This window comes from Musca domestica, unplaced genomic scaffold (assembly GCF_030504385.1).
Source record: "Musca domestica strain aabys unplaced genomic scaffold, Musca_domestica.polishedcontigs.V.1.1 2, whole genome shotgun sequence".
Taxonomy (NCBI): domain Eukaryota; kingdom Metazoa; phylum Arthropoda; class Insecta; order Diptera; family Muscidae; genus Musca; species Musca domestica.
Window position 1 is genome coordinate 19,388,837 of NW_026712249.1, and position 18,650 is coordinate 19,407,486.

Here is an 18,650-nt window from a genome sequence, read left to right on the forward strand (position 1 = left end):
CAATTCGTATCTGTCCTAAGACTGATATAAATATTAAAAGGTGACAGATTTGGCCTATATCGACTACTTCCTATACTTTATATGAGATATGTGCAATTTTTTTGGAACATATGGAAATATAGCGGAACGAAGTATTCCATTTTCAAACTTCATCCAATACAGATAAAAATATTGGTATGGGAAAAATTATAAGAAAATCGAACATTTATATCCACTTTTATGCGAAATTGTAAATTCCGATAAATTACATATTCGTATTAGATTTCTGGTTAAGAGAAATATTTAGATATAGCAATTTGTAAAGAATCGCCGACTTGTTTCGCAAGTTATGCCAAATATAAGTATTGGAAATTGTAACCCTTGGTGGGTGAGGTACCAGAATGGGTTGGAAAATGTTTGTATGTGGGAAAAATGAGGAGATGGTTGAATAGATTTGGATACTTATTACGCTTTCTTTGAGCGTTTATCTTTTCAAAATCTTGAACCCTATGTGGGGAAGGAATGGTCATTTTCATAATAGATCTTGTGTTAGTGGAACTATTGATATGTGCCAAGTATGAATGGGGTCAGATGTTAATGTCGTGCTTTATGAGCTTCATGGATATTAAAAAATCTGATCCTTTGTGGGGATGTACCAGAGGGAGTGGGCTGATATATTCCATTTTCACGCCAGATCTTGGGTTTATAAAAATATTGTGATATGTGTAATTTGAAAATAATCGGACACTTACATCGCATTTTATAAGAGTTATATTATTCAAAATTTTGACCCTTTATGGGGGATGTGCCAGAAGGAATGATCCGATCTCTACCATCTTTATAACAAATCTTGTGCTGATGGAAATATTGAGATGTGCCAAGTCTGAATGGAATCGGATGTTAGTTTCGTGTATTATGAGCTTCATGATTATTCAAAATGTTGACCCTTTGTGGGAGAGGTACCAGAAAGGGTTGTCCGATCTCTACCATTTTTATAACATATCTTGTGTTGATAGAAATATTGAAATGTGCCAAGTCTGAATAGAATCGGATATAAATCTCGCGTTTTACGAGTTTTATGATTGTATATTTAAAATTCTGATCCTTTGTGGAGGAGGTACCACAAGGAGTAAACCTATATATCCCATCTTCACACCAGACGTTGGCCTAATTAAAATATTGTGATGTGTGTAACTTGATGAGAACCGGAGGCTTATATTGGATTTTATAATTGTTTTGGAAAATCAAAATGTTGACCCTTTGTGGGGGGAGGTGCTTGATGGAGTGGACCGATATTGTAGAATTTCGCACCTATACTAGCACTGATACAAATATTAGGATTTGCGAAGTTGGAGCAAAATCGGATCATCCTTTCTTCTTCTGTGCAGTAAATTATTTTCTTTGAAAATTTCAACCTTTTGTGGGGGAGGTACTAGAAGGAGTGGACCGATATTGCCCATCTCCGAACTCGACCTAAATTTGACAATAATATTGTGATGTTTTAAGTTTGGATCAAATCGGATACTCCCAAACAGACGGACGGACATCTTTAGATCGACTCCAAATGTCCTGAAACGGATTTGGTCCAAAGAGACCTATGGTCCAAAACAATTATTTCGATGAAGCACGTTTGTCCGTATCAAATGATATATACCCTCTGTAGCCATATGGCTGAGGGTGTAAAAAAACATAAACCATTTCCATGCACAAAGATACCGTCTTTCGAAACCATTTCGTGGCGCCCAACAGATTTTCATACATAAAGTTTCGAAAAATGCTAAACAAAAAGGTTGAAGTTTTGCGGCTACAGTCCCCAAATTGCAATCAATTTGGGGTCACAATAATGCTCCAAAAGAGTTAACTTTAAAGAGGTTGCCTGTGCAGGTCCACATCTTCGTATAGGCCCCATACAACGGCACCTCCTGATATTCGGTATTTTGATGATTTTAGTTACATTATTCACCGATTTTATTTTTCAAGTTTCGCATTTGAATATTGTAATGGCTTATGACAAAAGTGGCCTATACAGGTCTATATCGTCGTATAGACCCTAATATAAGGGCCACATTCGATATTTTTATGATTTTAACAGAATTTCTTACGGATTTTACAGAAAAATCTTAATAATACCTGCATCATATGAAGAGTCACTGGTTTCGGATTAACGATGATGTCCTTCTTTGTAATCCTTTCTGTAACCTAATTTAGCTTTTAATAAAACACACTTCCCATATTTATTTCAAATGTTCGTAATTTTTATTAAATCGTTTCACCATTTCTTCAATATTCTCCTACCATAGCCGAGAAAAATCTGCTTTGGACACCTTGGATCCATGGAATATAGGCCGAGACACGAGTATAGATCGAAGGCATTTGAGCCAAACCGCAAGGAATATAACCCCACGAGACAATACCAATCAATTCGGCATCACCTTTGTCAGCGAATTCCTTGACCAATGGGCCACCAGAATCACCATTACAGGCGGAAATACTTTGTTGCAAAGAATCGGAGCAAACATTGGTTTCATGCAAAGGAGCATCGTCGGGCAAGGTAGCCTTGCACTTATTGAATTCCACAATTTGAGTGGTCACCGTTTGCAGGGTACTGGCAGCGGTAAAGACATACGATTTAGGTTGACCCCAACCATACAAATGAGTTTCACCATCATGAATTTCCTCAGGAGCTGGCAGGGCCACCGGTTTTACCCATTCATTGAATTCGAAGGGTTGGGAGACATGTAACATGGCAATATCGTAGGGTCCCACACCGCCTGTGTATTTTTCATGCACTACACCATAATCGACAACACGAGCCTGGGTCTTTTCATCAAAGGTCGTACGCTTATGGAGACCAGCAACAATGCCCATACCCACGGGGTTGCTAATACAATGGGCAGCCGTAAGGATCCAGTTCTTGTTAATCAAACTGCCACCACAAATGTGCGAGTGTTTCGAGGTACGACTTAACGATACAATATAGGGAGCCGAGTGAGGTTCAGCATCTTCACCCTTGATGATGTAACCCGTAGCAAAACTGGGTATCAAACGTTGGGCTGCCGACGACAAGGAGCCAGCACTGGCATAGGCCACACACAAGGTCAGGACTACCACAAAAATTTTCATGTTGTCACTATAGGAATATACAGTTCACTGATATTTCTTGCGATCGAAGGCTGTTGTTTTTATAGGCACCCTAATGGGCGAGTTTGTATGGAGTTGTCCACTATCGACAAATCGAAATGATTTACAATTTTAGATTACGCCTGATGAAGATTATACTTTTTGGAATGCATTGGTTGTTGTTTTTTTTTTTTTTTGGTCGCTTATCAAGGTTGATTTAATTTTGTTTGGTGCACTTATTTGCGATGCGATATTTGAATCATTGCAATTTTGAGAAGTCTTCCAGGAAGAGAAAACTGTATGGCACTATTACGATATATATCCATATTCTCAGGCGGACATGGCAAAACCGACATACAGTCATATGGCTAGAGAGTGTATTTATCATTTGATACAGCCAAAACTCGCCTCATAGAAATAAAGGTTTTAGACCTTAGGCCTCTTTGGACCAAATCCGTTTCTGGGCATTTACAGTCGATCTAGTAATGTCCGTCCGTCTGTCTGTCTGGCTGGTACACACGGTAACTCTGGAAGAGAGTATCCGATTTGATCCAAACTTGGCACATCGTAATATTATTGTCAAACTTAGATCGAATTCGGAGATTGACAATATCGGTATTGGTAACTCCCTCTCAAAAGTTCGAACTTTTCAAAGAAAATAATTTACTGCACAGAGAGAGAAAGGATAATCCGATTTTGCTCCAACTTTGCAAATCCTAATATTTGCATCAGTGCTAGGCCAGGTGCGAAATTGGACATTATCGGTTCACGCCATCAAATACCTCCCCCACAAAGGGTCAAAATATGAATAATTCTTGGAATTGGAATAAACTCTAATAAAATGTGATTTAAGCGTCCGATAATCTTCAAATTACACACATTTCAATAATTTAATCAATAAACCAAGTTCTTGTGCTGGGATGGAATATATCGGTCGACTCCTTTCTAGTACCTCCCCCACAAAGGGTCAAAATTTTGAATTTTCATGAAGCCCATAAAACACGAAATTAACATGTGATTCCATTCAGACTTATTACATTTTAATATTTCCATCAATACACGATCGGTTGTAGAGATAGTAGAGATCGGACCATTCCTTCTGGTACCTCCCCCACAAACGGTCAAAGTTTTAAATAACCAAGACGATCATAAAATCCAAAATAATCAGCCGGTTCTTTTCATATTTCACACATCACAATATTTTTACTAACACAACATCTGATGTGAAGATTTGATATATCGGTCCGCTCCTTCAGGTACCTTCCCCACAAAGGGTCAAAATTTTAAATAACCAAGACGATCATAAAATCCAAAATAAACATCCGGTTCTCTTCATATTTCACACATCACAATATTTTTATTAACCCAAGGTCTGGTGTGAAATTGGGATATATATCGGTCTACTCCTTCTGGTACCTCCCCACAAAGGGTCAATATTTTGAATATCTATGCTGCTCATAAAACACGAAATTAACATCCGATTTCATTCAGACTTGGCACATTTTAATATTTCCATCAACACAAGATCTGTTGTAGAGATGGTGGAGATCGGACCATTCCTTCTGGTGCCTCCCACACAAACGGTCAAAGTTTAAAAAAACCAAGACGATCATAAAATCCAAAATAAGCATCCGGTTCTCTTCATATTTCACACAACACAATATTTTTATTAACCCAAAGTCTGGTGTGAAATCGGGATATATCGGTCCAAAACTTCTGGTACCTCCCCCACAAAGGGTCAAAATTTTGAATATTCATGAAGCTCATAAAACATGAAATTAACATCCGATTCCATTCAGACTTGGCACATCGGTTCTAGCACACTCAAATGACGGAACTAATTCTAAATAAAAACCAGTAAGGAAAAGTCGGGCGGGCCGACTATATGATACCCTACACCGCTATGCATATTTAGTAGAGCTCCTGTAACAAAAGAATGTATTTGAAGTAGATCATACCACCTATCGCCATTTGGTTTTGGAGCAGTTATAGTTTGGTTTCAGAGGGAACTAATATATGGGAGGCATATCCAATTCTGAAGCGGTTTTCACTAAATTTGACGGAGACATTTTAATCGTTTATACCAAATAATATTGCTATAGAGTTCATGATATCACTTCGAGAAGGATTTTTATTAAAAAATATAGCGGAGCCGAGTTCTACAAAATTGAAACGTACGGCCCGAAATTCAAATAATGATATTAGCCATTATTTGTACAATAAACCTGAAATCGGATTAAGGATATATATGGCAGCTATATCCAAATCTGAGTCGATCTCGATAAAATTTGGCAAAGGTATTTCCTAGCTCTAAAAATGTCCGGTACCAAGTATCATTGTTGTCGAATGCATATTATGAAAGCTAAGGATTTAAAGACCAAATCGGATGAAACATATATGTATGGGAGCTATAGCTATATCTGAAGCGATTTTCTCCGAATACGATGTATTTGCTTCTAGACTGAATTCGGTCTGATAGCCAAATTTCAGGTAATTTGAACTGATATTAACCATTTGGTTCACAATTAACCCGAAATCGGTTGAAGATATATATTGGAGCTATATATAAATCCGACCAAACTTGACAACATTTGATACACTTATTTCAAAACTGTATCTGATATCTGGTTCCAAAGTTCATTGTTGTGGAATGCATTTTACGCTTTGGAGGGATTTTAAACCCCAAATCGGATAAAACATATATCTTAGACGATCTTGAAAAAATTTGGCAGAGTTATTTCAGGGCTGTATCTGATATCTGATACCAAACATCATTCTTAGAATGTGGGGGACTTAAACACCAAATCGGATGAAACCTATATATGGGAGCTATATCTATATCTGAACGGAATTTCTCCAAATTTGAAGTGCTTGTTTCTAGACTGAATTCGGTCGGATGTGCCAAAATTCAGGTCATTTGGACTTATATTGGCTATTTGGTGCACAATTAACCCGAAATCGGTTGTTGATATATATGGGAGCTATACCCATATCTGAACCGATCTTGATAAAATTGGCATAGGTATTTTTGGGCTGTATCTGATATCTAATACCAAACATCATCCTTGTGGAGTGCATAGTATGAATGTGAGAAACTTAAACACCAAATCGGATGAATTAAATATATTAGAGCTATAGCTATATCTGAACCGATTTTCGCCAAATTTGATGTACTTACATCTAGACTGAATTCGGTCGGATGGGCCAAAATTCAGGTTATTTGGATTGATATTGGCCATATGGTGCACAATTAACCTTCAATCGGTTGTAGATATATAAGGGAGTTATATATCTAAATCTGAACCGATCCTCACCGAATTCAATAGGGTTCGTTCTTGGGCCGAACAAATATTGTTTTGAAAGTTTCATCGCAATCGGATAATAAATGGACCAAAATGCAGGTTCATAAATATACATGGACAGACGGGCGGACTGACATGCATAAATCGACTCAGAAGGTGATTCTATGAAGATCCTCAAAGTAACTATGAGTCTATCTCGCTTTCTTCTCCATGTTACAAATAAATGCACAAAGACATAATATCCTCACCACCATGTGGTGTAGGGTATAAAAAGCTTCAGCTCTTCAAACAGATGCTCGATATTAGGGTAGTTCAAATTCAGTGGTTTCGCGTTAAAAAAATATACTTTTAAGCCAGATATGAGCAGCCTAGAACGAAAAAGTATAAACAAAGCACATGTATTATCTATCAATTTTCATTTGCCATTGATTTGGCAGAACGTGAGATTCTCTTACTACTACTAAGGCAGATATTGTGAGCAAGGCAGCTTTAAGCGGTCTTCCTCAGGTAAAATATTTGGAAGAGCTCTATTAGAAGATTGCTAAATGTCTTTATAAAATAAAGCTGTTTCTTAAAGGTCCTCTTATAAAAGATCCTCTTCTGAAACTATTCGACAGATTTAATAATACTCTTACCCAATTCTTTGGAAAATATTATCCTCATAGTCCGAATTCGCTGCATTCCAAATATAAAAAAAACATGAGTAATAATAAAAAAAGTAAAAATAACTCCTTTCTTTCTTTCTTCTAGAAATCTGGCCAAAAATGTAAACAAAACAAAGTTTGAAATACCCTCATAAATCTTTTCCGAAAATGCCACACTTACTGATTATCGATTCTACGCAAATTTGATAAGCAGACTTATTGGCAAATCCAAAATCCACTAACTATTCGCTATAAAAACCCACAAATTTGCCCAGCTCGCCATCAGTCAGTCAATTCATAAAAAGTAGCAAAACGAAATGAAAAGCTTTGTGATCCTTTGTGTTTTGTTTGTGGCCGTTGCCACGGCCAATGCTGGTCATCTGCCATCATCAACGGTGGCTCAACGTTTGATACCCAGCTTTGCAACGGGCTACATCATCAAAGGTGAAGATGCCGAACCCCATTCGGCTCCCTACATTGTATCGTTGAGTCGTACGGCCAAACATTCCCACATTTGTGGTGGCAGTATTATTAACAAAAATTGGGTTCTTACGGCTGCCCATTGCATTAGCAACCCGGTGGGTATGGGTGTGGTTGCCGGTCTCCATAAGCGTACCAATTTCGATGAAAAAACACAATCTCGAGTGGTCGACTATGGTGTGGTGCATGAACAATATGGCGGTGGTGTGGGACCCTATGATATTGCCATGTTACATGTTTCGCAGCCCTTTGAATTTACTGAATGGGTGAAACCTGTTGCCCTGCCAGCTCCCGAGGAAATTCATGATGGTGAGACCCATCTATATGGTTGGGGTCAACCTAAGTCGTATGTCTTTACCGCTGCCAGTACCTTGCAAACGGTGACTACCCAAATTGTGGAATACAACAAATGTAAGGCCACTCTGCCCGCCGATGCCCCGTTGCATGAAACCAATGTCTGCTCCGATTCCTTGCAGCAGAGTATCTCTGCCTGTAATGGTGATTCTGGTGGTCCATTGGTCAAGGAATTCGCTGACAAAGGTGATGCCGAATTGATTGGTATTGTCTCGTGGGGTTATATTCCTTGTGGTTTGGCCCAAATGCCTTCGATCTACACACGTGTCTCTGCCTATATTCCCTGGATTGCCAATGTACAGAATTCCTATTACAAATCGCTTTAAGAGATTTTGTAAAGTGCAAGCCTGAAAAAAGGAAAAAATTTGTAATAAACATCCGTGCAAAATAAACATTTGTTTTTTTATTGGTTCATTGAAATTTTCAGGACCACGGGACAATACTCAAGTATGCGGTCGATATCAGAGCTCCGAAATGTGAGCGAATTTCAAGGTTATTTCGAACATCTATAGACAATTTTATACTTTAAGGATTGTCATCTGCCACATCTACGCCAGCATAATGAAGATGGAAGCGAGATAGACCCAAAGTTACTTTTGAGGATCTTCATAGAATCACTTTCTGAGTCGACTTATGAATGTCAGTCCATCTGTCCGTCCATGTATTCTTGTGCAGGTCGCATTTATTATCCGATTGAGATGAAATCTACAATATTTGTTTACAAAATTTATTTGGCCCAAGGACGAACCCTATTGAAATTGGTGATACTCGGATCTGGTTTATATATAGCTCCCATATATCTTCAACCGATTTCGGGTTAATTGTGCACCAAATGGCAAATATAAATTCATATGACCTGAATTTTGGTACATCCCACCGAATTCAGTCTAGAAGCAAGTAGATCAAATTTGGAGAGAAATCTGTTCAGATATAACTATATTTCCCTTATATATGTTTCATCCGATTTGGGGTTTTAAGTCCCTCAGACGCGTAATATGCACTCCCGTAGAATGATATTTGGTTCTAGATATCAGATACAGCTCTGAAATAAGTGCAACAAATTTTGTCAAGATCGGTGCAGATTCAGATATAGCTCCCATAAATATCTTCAAACGATTTTGGGTTTATTGTGCACCAAATAGCCAATATCTGTCCAAAAGTCCTGAATTTTTGATCATCCGACAAAATCTAGTCTAGAAGCTCCTATATATATGTTTCATCCGATTTGGTGTTAAAGTCCCTCACATTCGTAATATGCTCTCAACAAGAATGATATTTGGTACCAGTTATCAGATACAGCCCTCTATATATACCTATACCAAATTTTATTAAGTTCGGTTCAGATTTGGATGTACGTCTCATATATATCTTCAACCGATTTCGGGTTAATTGTGCACCAAATAGCCAAATGACCTGCATTTTGGTACATCCCACCGAATTCAGTCTAGAAGCAAGTACATCAAATTTGGAGAGAAATCTGTTCAGATATAGCTATAGTTCCCGTATATATATGTCTCATCCGATTTGGAGTTTTAAGTCCCTCACACGCGTAATATGCACTCCCGAAGAATGATATTTGGTACCAGTTATCAGATACAGCCCAGAAATACATCTGCCAAATTTTATTAAGTTCGGTTCAGATTTGGATGTAGGTCTCATATATATCTTCAACCGATTTCGGGTTAATTGTGCACCAAATAGCCAATATCAGCCCAAATGACCTGAATTTTGGTACATCCGACCGAATTTAGTCTAGAAGCAAATACATCAAATTCAGAGAAAATAGGTTCAGATAGAGCTACAGCTTCCATATATATGTTTCATCTGATTTGGGGTTTTAAGTCCCTCACATTCGTAATAGGCATTCGACAAAAATTATATTTGGTGCCAGATATTTTATAGAGCTCTGAAATGCGTTTACCAAGATTTGGATATAGCTCCCATATATATCCTTAATCCGAATTCAGGTTTATTGTGCAAATAATGGCTAGTGAATTTTGGGGACGTACGTTTTCATTTTGTGGAACTCGGCTCCGATAAATATTTGTTTAATAAAACTCTTCTCGAAGTGATATCATGCACTCTATAGCAATGTTATTTGGTATACAAGATATCCGTCAAATTTAGTGAAAATCGATTCAGAATCGGATATGCCTCCCATATATTAGTTCCCTCTGAAATCAAACTATAACTGCTCTAAAGCCAAATGTTGGTACGGGAGCTCTACTAAATATGCATAGTGGTGTAGGGTATCATATAGTCGGCCCCGCCCGACTTTTGACTTTTCCTTACTGATTTTAATATGCTCACTAAAGGCCGATTTTTCATTTTCCTCTTCGCTGCCCTAATTTGCACTTTTAAAGGAAAATATTAATATTTTTAATTGTTCGTTTATTTAGTTCTCTTTATTTTACATCAAAATTGTAAATTCATAAAGAATCCAGTTTTAGTTTTCTTTCATCTCGTCTACAATTTCTAATGGAAATTAATTAATTTATATATTAAATTATTTGCTTAAAATACAATTAATTAATTTTCAAAACAATTGTTGTCATTTCTATTCAAAAACTTTTGTTATATTATACCTTAACTTTATATTTATTATTATTTTATATAAATATATATTAAATATTTTTTATAGTTTGCATTTGCATAAAAATTTTACATTTTTGTTCCGCGCCCATTTGATGGCCAGTTTTTTATGACGATTGGAAAATGAACATCAAAATCCATTCCTAATTTATTTATTGGTATTTAATTGGAAAAGTGCTCATAAATTATGTGATTTTCTTCCGAGTTCGCTTTCGAATCGCCATACAGAAACGGTGCCTGAATGGAACCTTCTCGACTTCTCAATTTTGGGCCCAGAAAAAAAAACATTAATATTAATCTTAAATTAGAATTAAGCAAAAATAGTGTTTACGATATTGAATTTATTAAAAATTAGTTTAAGATAAGATAAATAAAAAAATATTATTTAACAAATATGTATATTTATAATTAATTTTACATTAAATGTAAATTAGTTTTTTTTAGTTGTAGGAGTGGCAGAAAACGGTGTTGTTGAGCGAAGCGGAGTTGCAAAGAAGAACGAACGAGTATTAAAGGCCATTTAATATGGAGAATAATTTTTTGACGAAGAATGTGAGACTTATCCTTCTTAACAGGGAAGCTATATTCTCACGTCTTCATGGAAAGACTATAAAACACCATGCAACAAAAGTGTAGATTTACGGGGCCACATTAGGATTCTGAACGGTTGTTTAGAGGAATTAGGTTTTGCCATTTCCTTTTTTTTGTTCTCTTTGCATTTTGTCAGCGACCTATTAAAACATAATATGTAATCGATTTTCACTGAATCGATTTTCACTAAATTTGACGGAGACATTTTAATTTTTTATACCAAATAAAACATTGCTATAAAGTGCATGATATCACCGAGTTCCACAAAATGGAAACGTGCGTCCCGAAATTCAATCCATTTGGGCTGATATTAGCCATTACCTGCACAATAAACCTGGAATCGGATTAAAAATACATATGAGAGCTATATCCAGATCTGAAACGCTCTTGAAAAAACTTGGGAGAGGTATTTCTGGGCTGTATCTGATATCTGGTACCAAATATGATTTTTGTCGAATGTATTTTACGGATGTGAGGGAATTTCATCCAAATCGGATGAAAAATATGCTTGGGAGCTATAGCTATATCCGATGTATTTGCTTCTAGACAGAATTCGGTCGGATATGCCAAAATTCAGGTCATTTGGACTGATATTGCCCATTTGGTGCACAATTAACCCGAAATCGGTTAAAGATATATATGGGAACTCTATCCAAATCTGAACCGATCTTGATAAAATTTGACAGCGGCATTCTCAAGCAGTATCTGATGTCAAATATCATTGTTGTCGATTCATATTACGAATTTGAGGGAGCTATAGCTATATCTGAATCGATTATGGGAGCTATAGCTGAATCGATTTCCCCTAATTTAATGTACTTGCTTCTATACCGAATTCAGTGGGATGTACCAAAATTCAGGTCATTAGGACTTATATTGGCCACAAATAACCCGAAATCGGTTGAAGGTATATGGGAGATACATCTTAACCTGATCCGCTCATCACCAATTTCAATAGGGTTCGTCCTTAGGCCTTGTTTGGAAAATTTCATCTCAATCGGATAATAAATGCGACCTGCATTTTGTTTACAAGAATACATGGACAGACGGACTGACATGCATAAATCGATTCAGAAAGTGATTCCATGAAGATCCTCAAAAGTAACTATAGGCCTAACTCGATTCCTTCTTCCTGTTACAAACAAATTCACAAAGACATAATACCCTTACCGCTATGTATAGGGTATACTATAGGGTATAATAACATTTTCAGGAATAATACAACCAATAAGAACCAAATGCAAACAATGCTTGAAAATCCGTCCATAGCTTGGGGTTGTACAAAGGAATCCAAACAAGATGTAGAGTCCTTTTGGAAAAATATAAACAATGAACTAAACAGTGCTGGACCACAAGTGAAATCTGTAGCTAAGGGAAAAAAGGAATTTGAATATACTATTGATCAGTAATGGTTGTTGCAAAAACTTAAAAAAAATAATGAAAAAGAGGTATATCCAAGCAAAAAAAAAAAAAATTGCTGCAAATGCAAGGCAACGAGATGCCAGGAAGAAGCCACTCTCATCCACAGAGGAGGGCATGTATGAATTGGTAAAAACACACAGAAACGAAAGTCAGTCGGAGAAAATGCCTGTCGGAGGATTTCTAAATCCGAATTGATTGAAAATTAAGTTAAAAAATGAAAGAAAAACTAAATTCTAAGATTTCTGATTTAATAGATATAGTAAAAGATGGAAACAAAGAAACCCATGGAATGATGAAACGAATGTGCACATCATTAGAAAAAAATAGTGAAAACCAGGGGAGCATCCAAATCAGCCATGTGTTTCGAAATGAATGATCGCGAATGTCCCGCGAAACCAACTTTTTTTCGAGGGGACAAAAAAAATCCAAGGGGTTAAATGTCCGCAGGGGTGAACATTTAACCCCCGATACTACCCGTTTCATATTGGACTTGAGAGAGAGTGCACACGATATACGAATGCCCTTCGCGACTCGATATTTCCATTTAAAGAGCCCAACGTGTACAGCATTTTGTGGATACACAGCTCACTAAATATAGATGAGCCATGGTGACACAGGTGCGCTTAAATACCCCTTTCTGTAGTGGAGTGTTTTTGGAAAACGAAACAACTACACATTGTGTAGTTGGATATTTAAGCGCACCTTTGTTGATTCCAAAATAAGCTGATGAAAATTTTTTCACATTCTAATTTTGTATAGCAAAACCCATGGAATAATAAAAAGGTATGGCATAGCAACTAGCCGATCACAATTTTTTTCTGGGTGGGCCCGACCAAATGTAATTTTACCGACCAGTATACGTAGTCCAGCTTGAAGGAGGTATCCGCCATGGAAATAATCAAAGAGATATACAGAAAAATCTTTTATTTTACGATCCTCCTCAATAACATCCTAAAATAGACGGCGTGAATCTTAATATGACATAGCCTTTTGTTCATGAGCAAGAAGACTTCAGACATGTTCCGTAGCTTACAGTCTCTTCGATTTTGGTTAGATTTTATAGACATTTGGCTGTGACCATGAAAGTGTTTTCGATACATAATTGCTGTAAAGTGTGTTCCTGAAACGTCATGAGCTTTAGAAATGATTCCTAGAACAGGTCCGTATATTTCGATTACATTTCGGAGCTACGTACGTCACTATCGTTCGGGATGCTGTTATACAAAGTTGCTCTCCCTCTTTATAGCCAAATGTTATCGTAAAATAAATTCACAGATGGTAAAAAAATAAAAACATACAAATATTTTAATGCCTATTTTTTTAAAAAATACTTTTTTTATTATTCAGCCATATTAACAGTTTATATAATTTTTTGTGTTGATTAAAAAAAGAGCTGTTCCCCTTTTTTCTTTTTTAGATTTTCGTTCCGCCGTTGCATTTGTGTGGTAATTTGTGGACAAAATACTTTAAAAAGTTGATTGTTAAAGTTTTGTTTTTTTTTTTCAAAATTGTTTTATGAATGATATTTAAAACAAATATAATCAAAGGGAAATTATAAAAAATAGGAATACTAAGAAGTTAAAAGAAATAATATGGAAATAATTAATAACTGAGCACAATTTTAAAACTAATAATAATAATCATATATAACAGTTACAGGAGGAGCAGGCATTTGAGAGGATAATAATTTAAAAAAATATATTTATTATTATTTTTTTTTGTTTTTTAAGGGGGAGAATTGATTGAGTACTTATGAAATACATTTTATGTGGACATTTTTTGTTGTTGTTGCAGTAGTGTTAAATGGATGTTTGATTTTTTTTTGTTGTGGTTGTTATGTTTTTCTTAGAAATTTTTACTAGAGTTTTAGTTTTGTTTGCTAAGTATCTTTCATTTAGTTGTAGATATTTCTTGTTGTTGTTGTGGTTGTATATATGTATATTTTATAGTACGTTACATGTTTTTTTACATATAATAAAGAGATGAGGATTTTTTTGTTTTGTTTTATTTCTTTTTGTTTTTCATTTTTAGAAAGGCCTTAGGGATCGTTCTTCTAACTCTTAATATGTTTTTTGTTTTTTTAATTTTTAACTGGTTTTTTCATAAATTAATGCAAATTGTTGTTGTGTTTTTTGTGTGTATTGTTGTTTAAAACTTCTGCTACACTTTACTTAATTGAGAAGTAATAAGAGTTAATCTTTACTTCTTTTAAAAAGTTTTTTTTTTAATTTTGTTAAACAAATTTTGAGATAAATTCCAAATAAAATGTGGTTAGTGCCTCTTCATTTTGGTTCTCTCTCTATAAATCTGTCTCTATCTATCTATTTCGTTTGTGTTCTAGGTGTTTCTTTTTTTTTGTTTTGAAATGATCTAACATTCACTTTGCGAAAAATCCACATCTTTTTTAACACTTCTCGCCAAACGATCCAATTCTGCTGCAGCATCTGTGCGTACCGATAGCTTATCGGGTGTTAATAGGCTATCCGAGCCATTTGCTCTTGGAGTGCTCATGGCTCCGGGTGGTGTTGCTGGAGAACCGGATTTTTTGTGCAACAATGAATTGAAGAAATTGGCCAAAACTCCCTCGCCGCCAGGTGTAACGGGGTTCATTTTAACATCAATAGGCTGTAAATAAGAAAAGGAGTAAAAGACTGTTAATGAAACTGTTGATAAGGTTTAAAATATTTTTTTTGGAATAAGTTTCCCATAATCTATAAATAAAAATTTGTAAAAAAAAAATTAATTCCATACATTTTGTAGGAAATTGGCAATAGTCTTTACTCTAACATCTAACGTGTTCCACTTTAAACTACAAATACCAGTAAGACCATTTGGGTGATGCTGTACATAAAGTGGGTGGGGCCGTTATATGGGGCCATACCAGAACGGTATAGACAATTTTATACTTCAACGATTGCCATCTACCAAATCTTCTTAAATACCAAATTTGAAAAAAATTCCGTGGGTAAATGTGACAAAGATGATCAAAATACTGAATATCAGCGGTTACCATTATATGGCGGCTATAGGAATACATGGACCTATATATACAATGTTCCGCCACAGAAGATGGAACCCATTTTGATCTACAAATACCAATTTTGAGACTAATCCGTAGAAAAATATGGCAAAAATCATCAAAATACCGAATATCGGGAGGTACTATTATATGGGAACTATACATAAACATAAACCTATACATACAATGTTTCGTTACCGGAGATGGAACGCATTATGACCTACATATACCAATTTTTAAATAAATCCATGGAAAAATGTGGTAAAAATCATGAAAATACCGAATATCGGGAGGCTCGTTGTATGGGGGCTATGCGTAGGCATGGACCTATACATACAATATTCCGCCACCGGAGCTAGAACCCATTATGACCAATTTTTAGATAAATCTGTGAAAAAATGTGGCAAAATAATTAAAATACCGAAAATCGGGAGATACCGTTATATGGGGTCTCTACCAGAACGTGGACATTTATATACAATGTTCCGCCAATGAAGCTAAAACCCATTATGACCAATTTTTAGATAAATCCGTGGAACAATGTGGCAAAAATCGTGAAAATACCAAATGTCGGGAATATCAAAATCTTGAACCCTATGTTGGGGAGGTACCAGTAGTAATGGTCCGATATGTACCATCTTTATAAGAGATCTTGTGTTGGTGAAAACATTGAGATGTACCACGAACTAATGGAATCGGATGTTAATTTCGAATTGTATGAGCTTCATGGATATTTAAAATGTTGACCCCTTGTGGAGGACGTGCCAGAAGGAGTGGACCTATATATCCCATTTTCGCAACAGACTTTGGGTTAATAAAAATATTGTGATAAGTGTAATTTGAAGAGAACCAGATGCTTATTTCGGATTTTATGATCGTTTTGGTTATTCGAAATTATAACCTTTTGTGGGGGAGATACCAGAAGGAATGGTCCGATCTTTACCATCTTTATAAGAGACCTTGCGTAGATGGAAATATTGGGATGTGCCAGGTCTGAATGGAATCGGATGTAATTTTGTGTTGCATTAGCTTCATGAATATTCGAAATTTTTACCCTTTGTGGGGGAGGTACCAGAAGGAGTAGAGCGATATATCCCACACCAGACCTTGCGCTAATAAAAGTATTGCTATATGTGAAATATGAAGAGAACCGGATGATTATTTCGGATTTTATGATCGTCTCTGTTATTCAAAACTTAGATCCTTTGTGGTGGAGGTATCAGAAGGAATGGTTCGATCTCTACCATCTTTATAACAGACCTTGCGTAGATGGAAATATTGGGATGTGCCAAGTCTGAATGGAATCGGATGTTAATTTCGCGTTTTATGAGCTTCATGGATATTTAAAATGTTTACCATTTGTGAGAAGGAGTGGACCGATATATTCCATCTACACACCAGATATGGGTTAATAAAAATATTGTGATGAGTGTAATTTGAAGGGAACCAGATGCTTATTTCGGATTTTATGATCGTTTTGGTTATTTAAAATTATAACCCTTTGTGGAGGAGATACCAGAAGGAATGGTCGGATCTCTACCATCTTTATAAAAGATCTTGATTTGATGGAAATATTGATATGTGTCAAGTCTGAATGGAATCGGATGGTAATTTCGTGTTTTATGAGCTTCATGAATATCCAAAATGTTGACCCTTTGTGGGGGAGGTCCAAGAAGGAGTGCTTCGATATATCCCATCTTCACACCATACCTTGGGTTAATAAAAATTGTGATGTGCGTAATTTGAAGACAATCGGACACTTACATCAAATTTTATAAGCGTTATAAATCTTCCAAATTTTGACCCTTTATAGGGGAGGTAGTAAATGGAGCACTAGCATTGATGCGAATATGAGAACATGCAAAGTTGGAGCAAAATCGGATTATAATTTTAATTGAAAATATTGACATTTTGTTGGGTAGGTACCAGAAGGAGTGGACTGATATTGTCCATTTCCGAACTCGATCTAAGTTTGACAATTATATTACGATGTACTAAGTTTGGATCAAATCGGATACACCCTTCGAAAGTTATCGTGCGCACCAGATTGACAGACGGACGGACATAGCTAGATCTGCTCCAAATGCCCTGAAATGACGCACGTTTGAGTTGTATCAAATGATATATACCCTCTGTAGCCACGTGACTGAGGGTATAAAAAGACTTAGGCAAATATTCTTGAACATAATTCTTTATAGAGGTTACCTATTCCGTCCGATGGACGGAAGAGCAGAATACTAAACAAAGGTCGGTCTCCTATAGACACAATACCTTTTAAAGGTACTCTTTAGATATTTGACTCTTTTAGGGTCTCTTTTGGACCAAGTGCTCCTTTGGATAGAAGGAATGGTTTTCCTATGGAGAGAAGGCTATATGGCGGTTTTCTATGTACGGAAGACATTTTAAATGTGTCCTATATAAAAAAGACAATTAAAAAGCTTCTCCGAAGACCTTTTAAAGGTCTCCCGTGGATGAATAACTTTTGAGGGACAGAAAATTATTTAAAAGCTTTTACCAATAAAATACCTTTCAAAGGCTTCACATGGACAGAATACTTTCCTCCTATAGACGGAAGGTTTTTTAAAGGGGACAAGAATACCTTACGAAGATCTTTTAAAGCTATCCCATGGACGAATAACTTTTGAAGGTATACTATGGACAGAAAACTATTTAAAAGCCTCTACCGATAAAAGACCTTTCAAAGTCCTTACATGGGCGGAAGCCTTTCTTCCTATGGACAGAAGGCTATATAACGGTTTCCTATGAAGGCCTTTCTCTTTCTGTGCAGTAAATTATTTTCATTGAAAATCTTGACATTTCGTGGGGGAGGTACGAGAAGGAGTGGACCGATATTACTCATCTCCGAACTCGATCTAAGTTTGACAATAATACTACGATGTATTAAGTTTGGATCAAAGCGAATACTCCCTTCGAGAGTTATCGTGCGCACCAGCCAGCCAGACAAAGGTACGGGCGGACCTCGCTAGATCTCCGAACTCGATCTAAGTTTGACAATAATACTACGATGTATTAAGTTTGGATCAAAGCGAATACTCCCTTCGAGAGTTATCGTGCGCACCAGCCAGCCAGACAAAGGTACGGGCGGACCTCGCTAGATCGACTCCAAATATCCTGACACGGATTTGG

The 18,650-nt window shown here is 36.3% G+C and overlaps 3 protein-coding genes across 4 annotated transcripts in view; 1 reads left to right on the plus strand and 2 right to left on the minus strand.

Annotated features, from left to right (window-relative positions):
- Positions 1-2,212: 2,212 nt before the first annotated feature.
- On the minus strand, positions 2,213-3,145 carry LOC101899466 (lectizyme-like). The gene has a single exon (XM_005180321.3). The coding sequence runs from the start codon at positions 3,100-3,102 to the stop codon at positions 2,260-2,262; it is 843 nt and encodes a 280-aa protein (XP_005180378.1). The 5' UTR covers positions 3,103-3,145; the 3' UTR covers positions 2,213-2,259.
- Positions 3,146-7,316: 4,171 nt separating this feature from the next.
- LOC101899291 (lectizyme-like) lies at positions 7,317-8,250 on the plus strand. Its single transcript, XM_005180320.4, has one exon. The coding sequence runs from the start codon at positions 7,363-7,365 to the stop codon at positions 8,203-8,205; it is 843 nt and encodes a 280-aa protein (XP_005180377.1). The 5' UTR covers positions 7,317-7,362; the 3' UTR covers positions 8,206-8,250.
- Positions 8,251-13,787: 5,537 nt separating this feature from the next.
- Positions 13,788-18,650, minus strand: part of LOC101899119 (cytoplasmic dynein 1 light intermediate chain 1) — a 29,631-nt gene continuing 24,768 nt past the window's right edge. For both annotated transcript variants that reach the window (XM_005180319.4, XM_059121914.1), the window contains exon 7: positions 13,788-15,109. In XM_005180319.4, the coding sequence (XP_005180376.1) occupies positions 14,855-15,109 (255 nt within the window). In that variant the 3' untranslated portion in view covers positions 13,788-14,854. The remainder of the gene's footprint in view (positions 15,110-18,650) is intronic.

What these genes read in the sequence shown, in the direction of transcription:
- LOC101899466 (XM_005180321.3), bottom strand. Translation starts at nt 3,102, where the DNA reads ATGAAAATTTTTGTGGTAGTCCTGACCTTGTGTGTGGCCTATGCCAGT.
- LOC101899291 (XM_005180320.4), top strand. Translation starts at nt 7,363, where the DNA reads ATGAAAAGCTTTGTGATCCTTTGTGTTTTGTTTGTGGCCGTTGCCACG.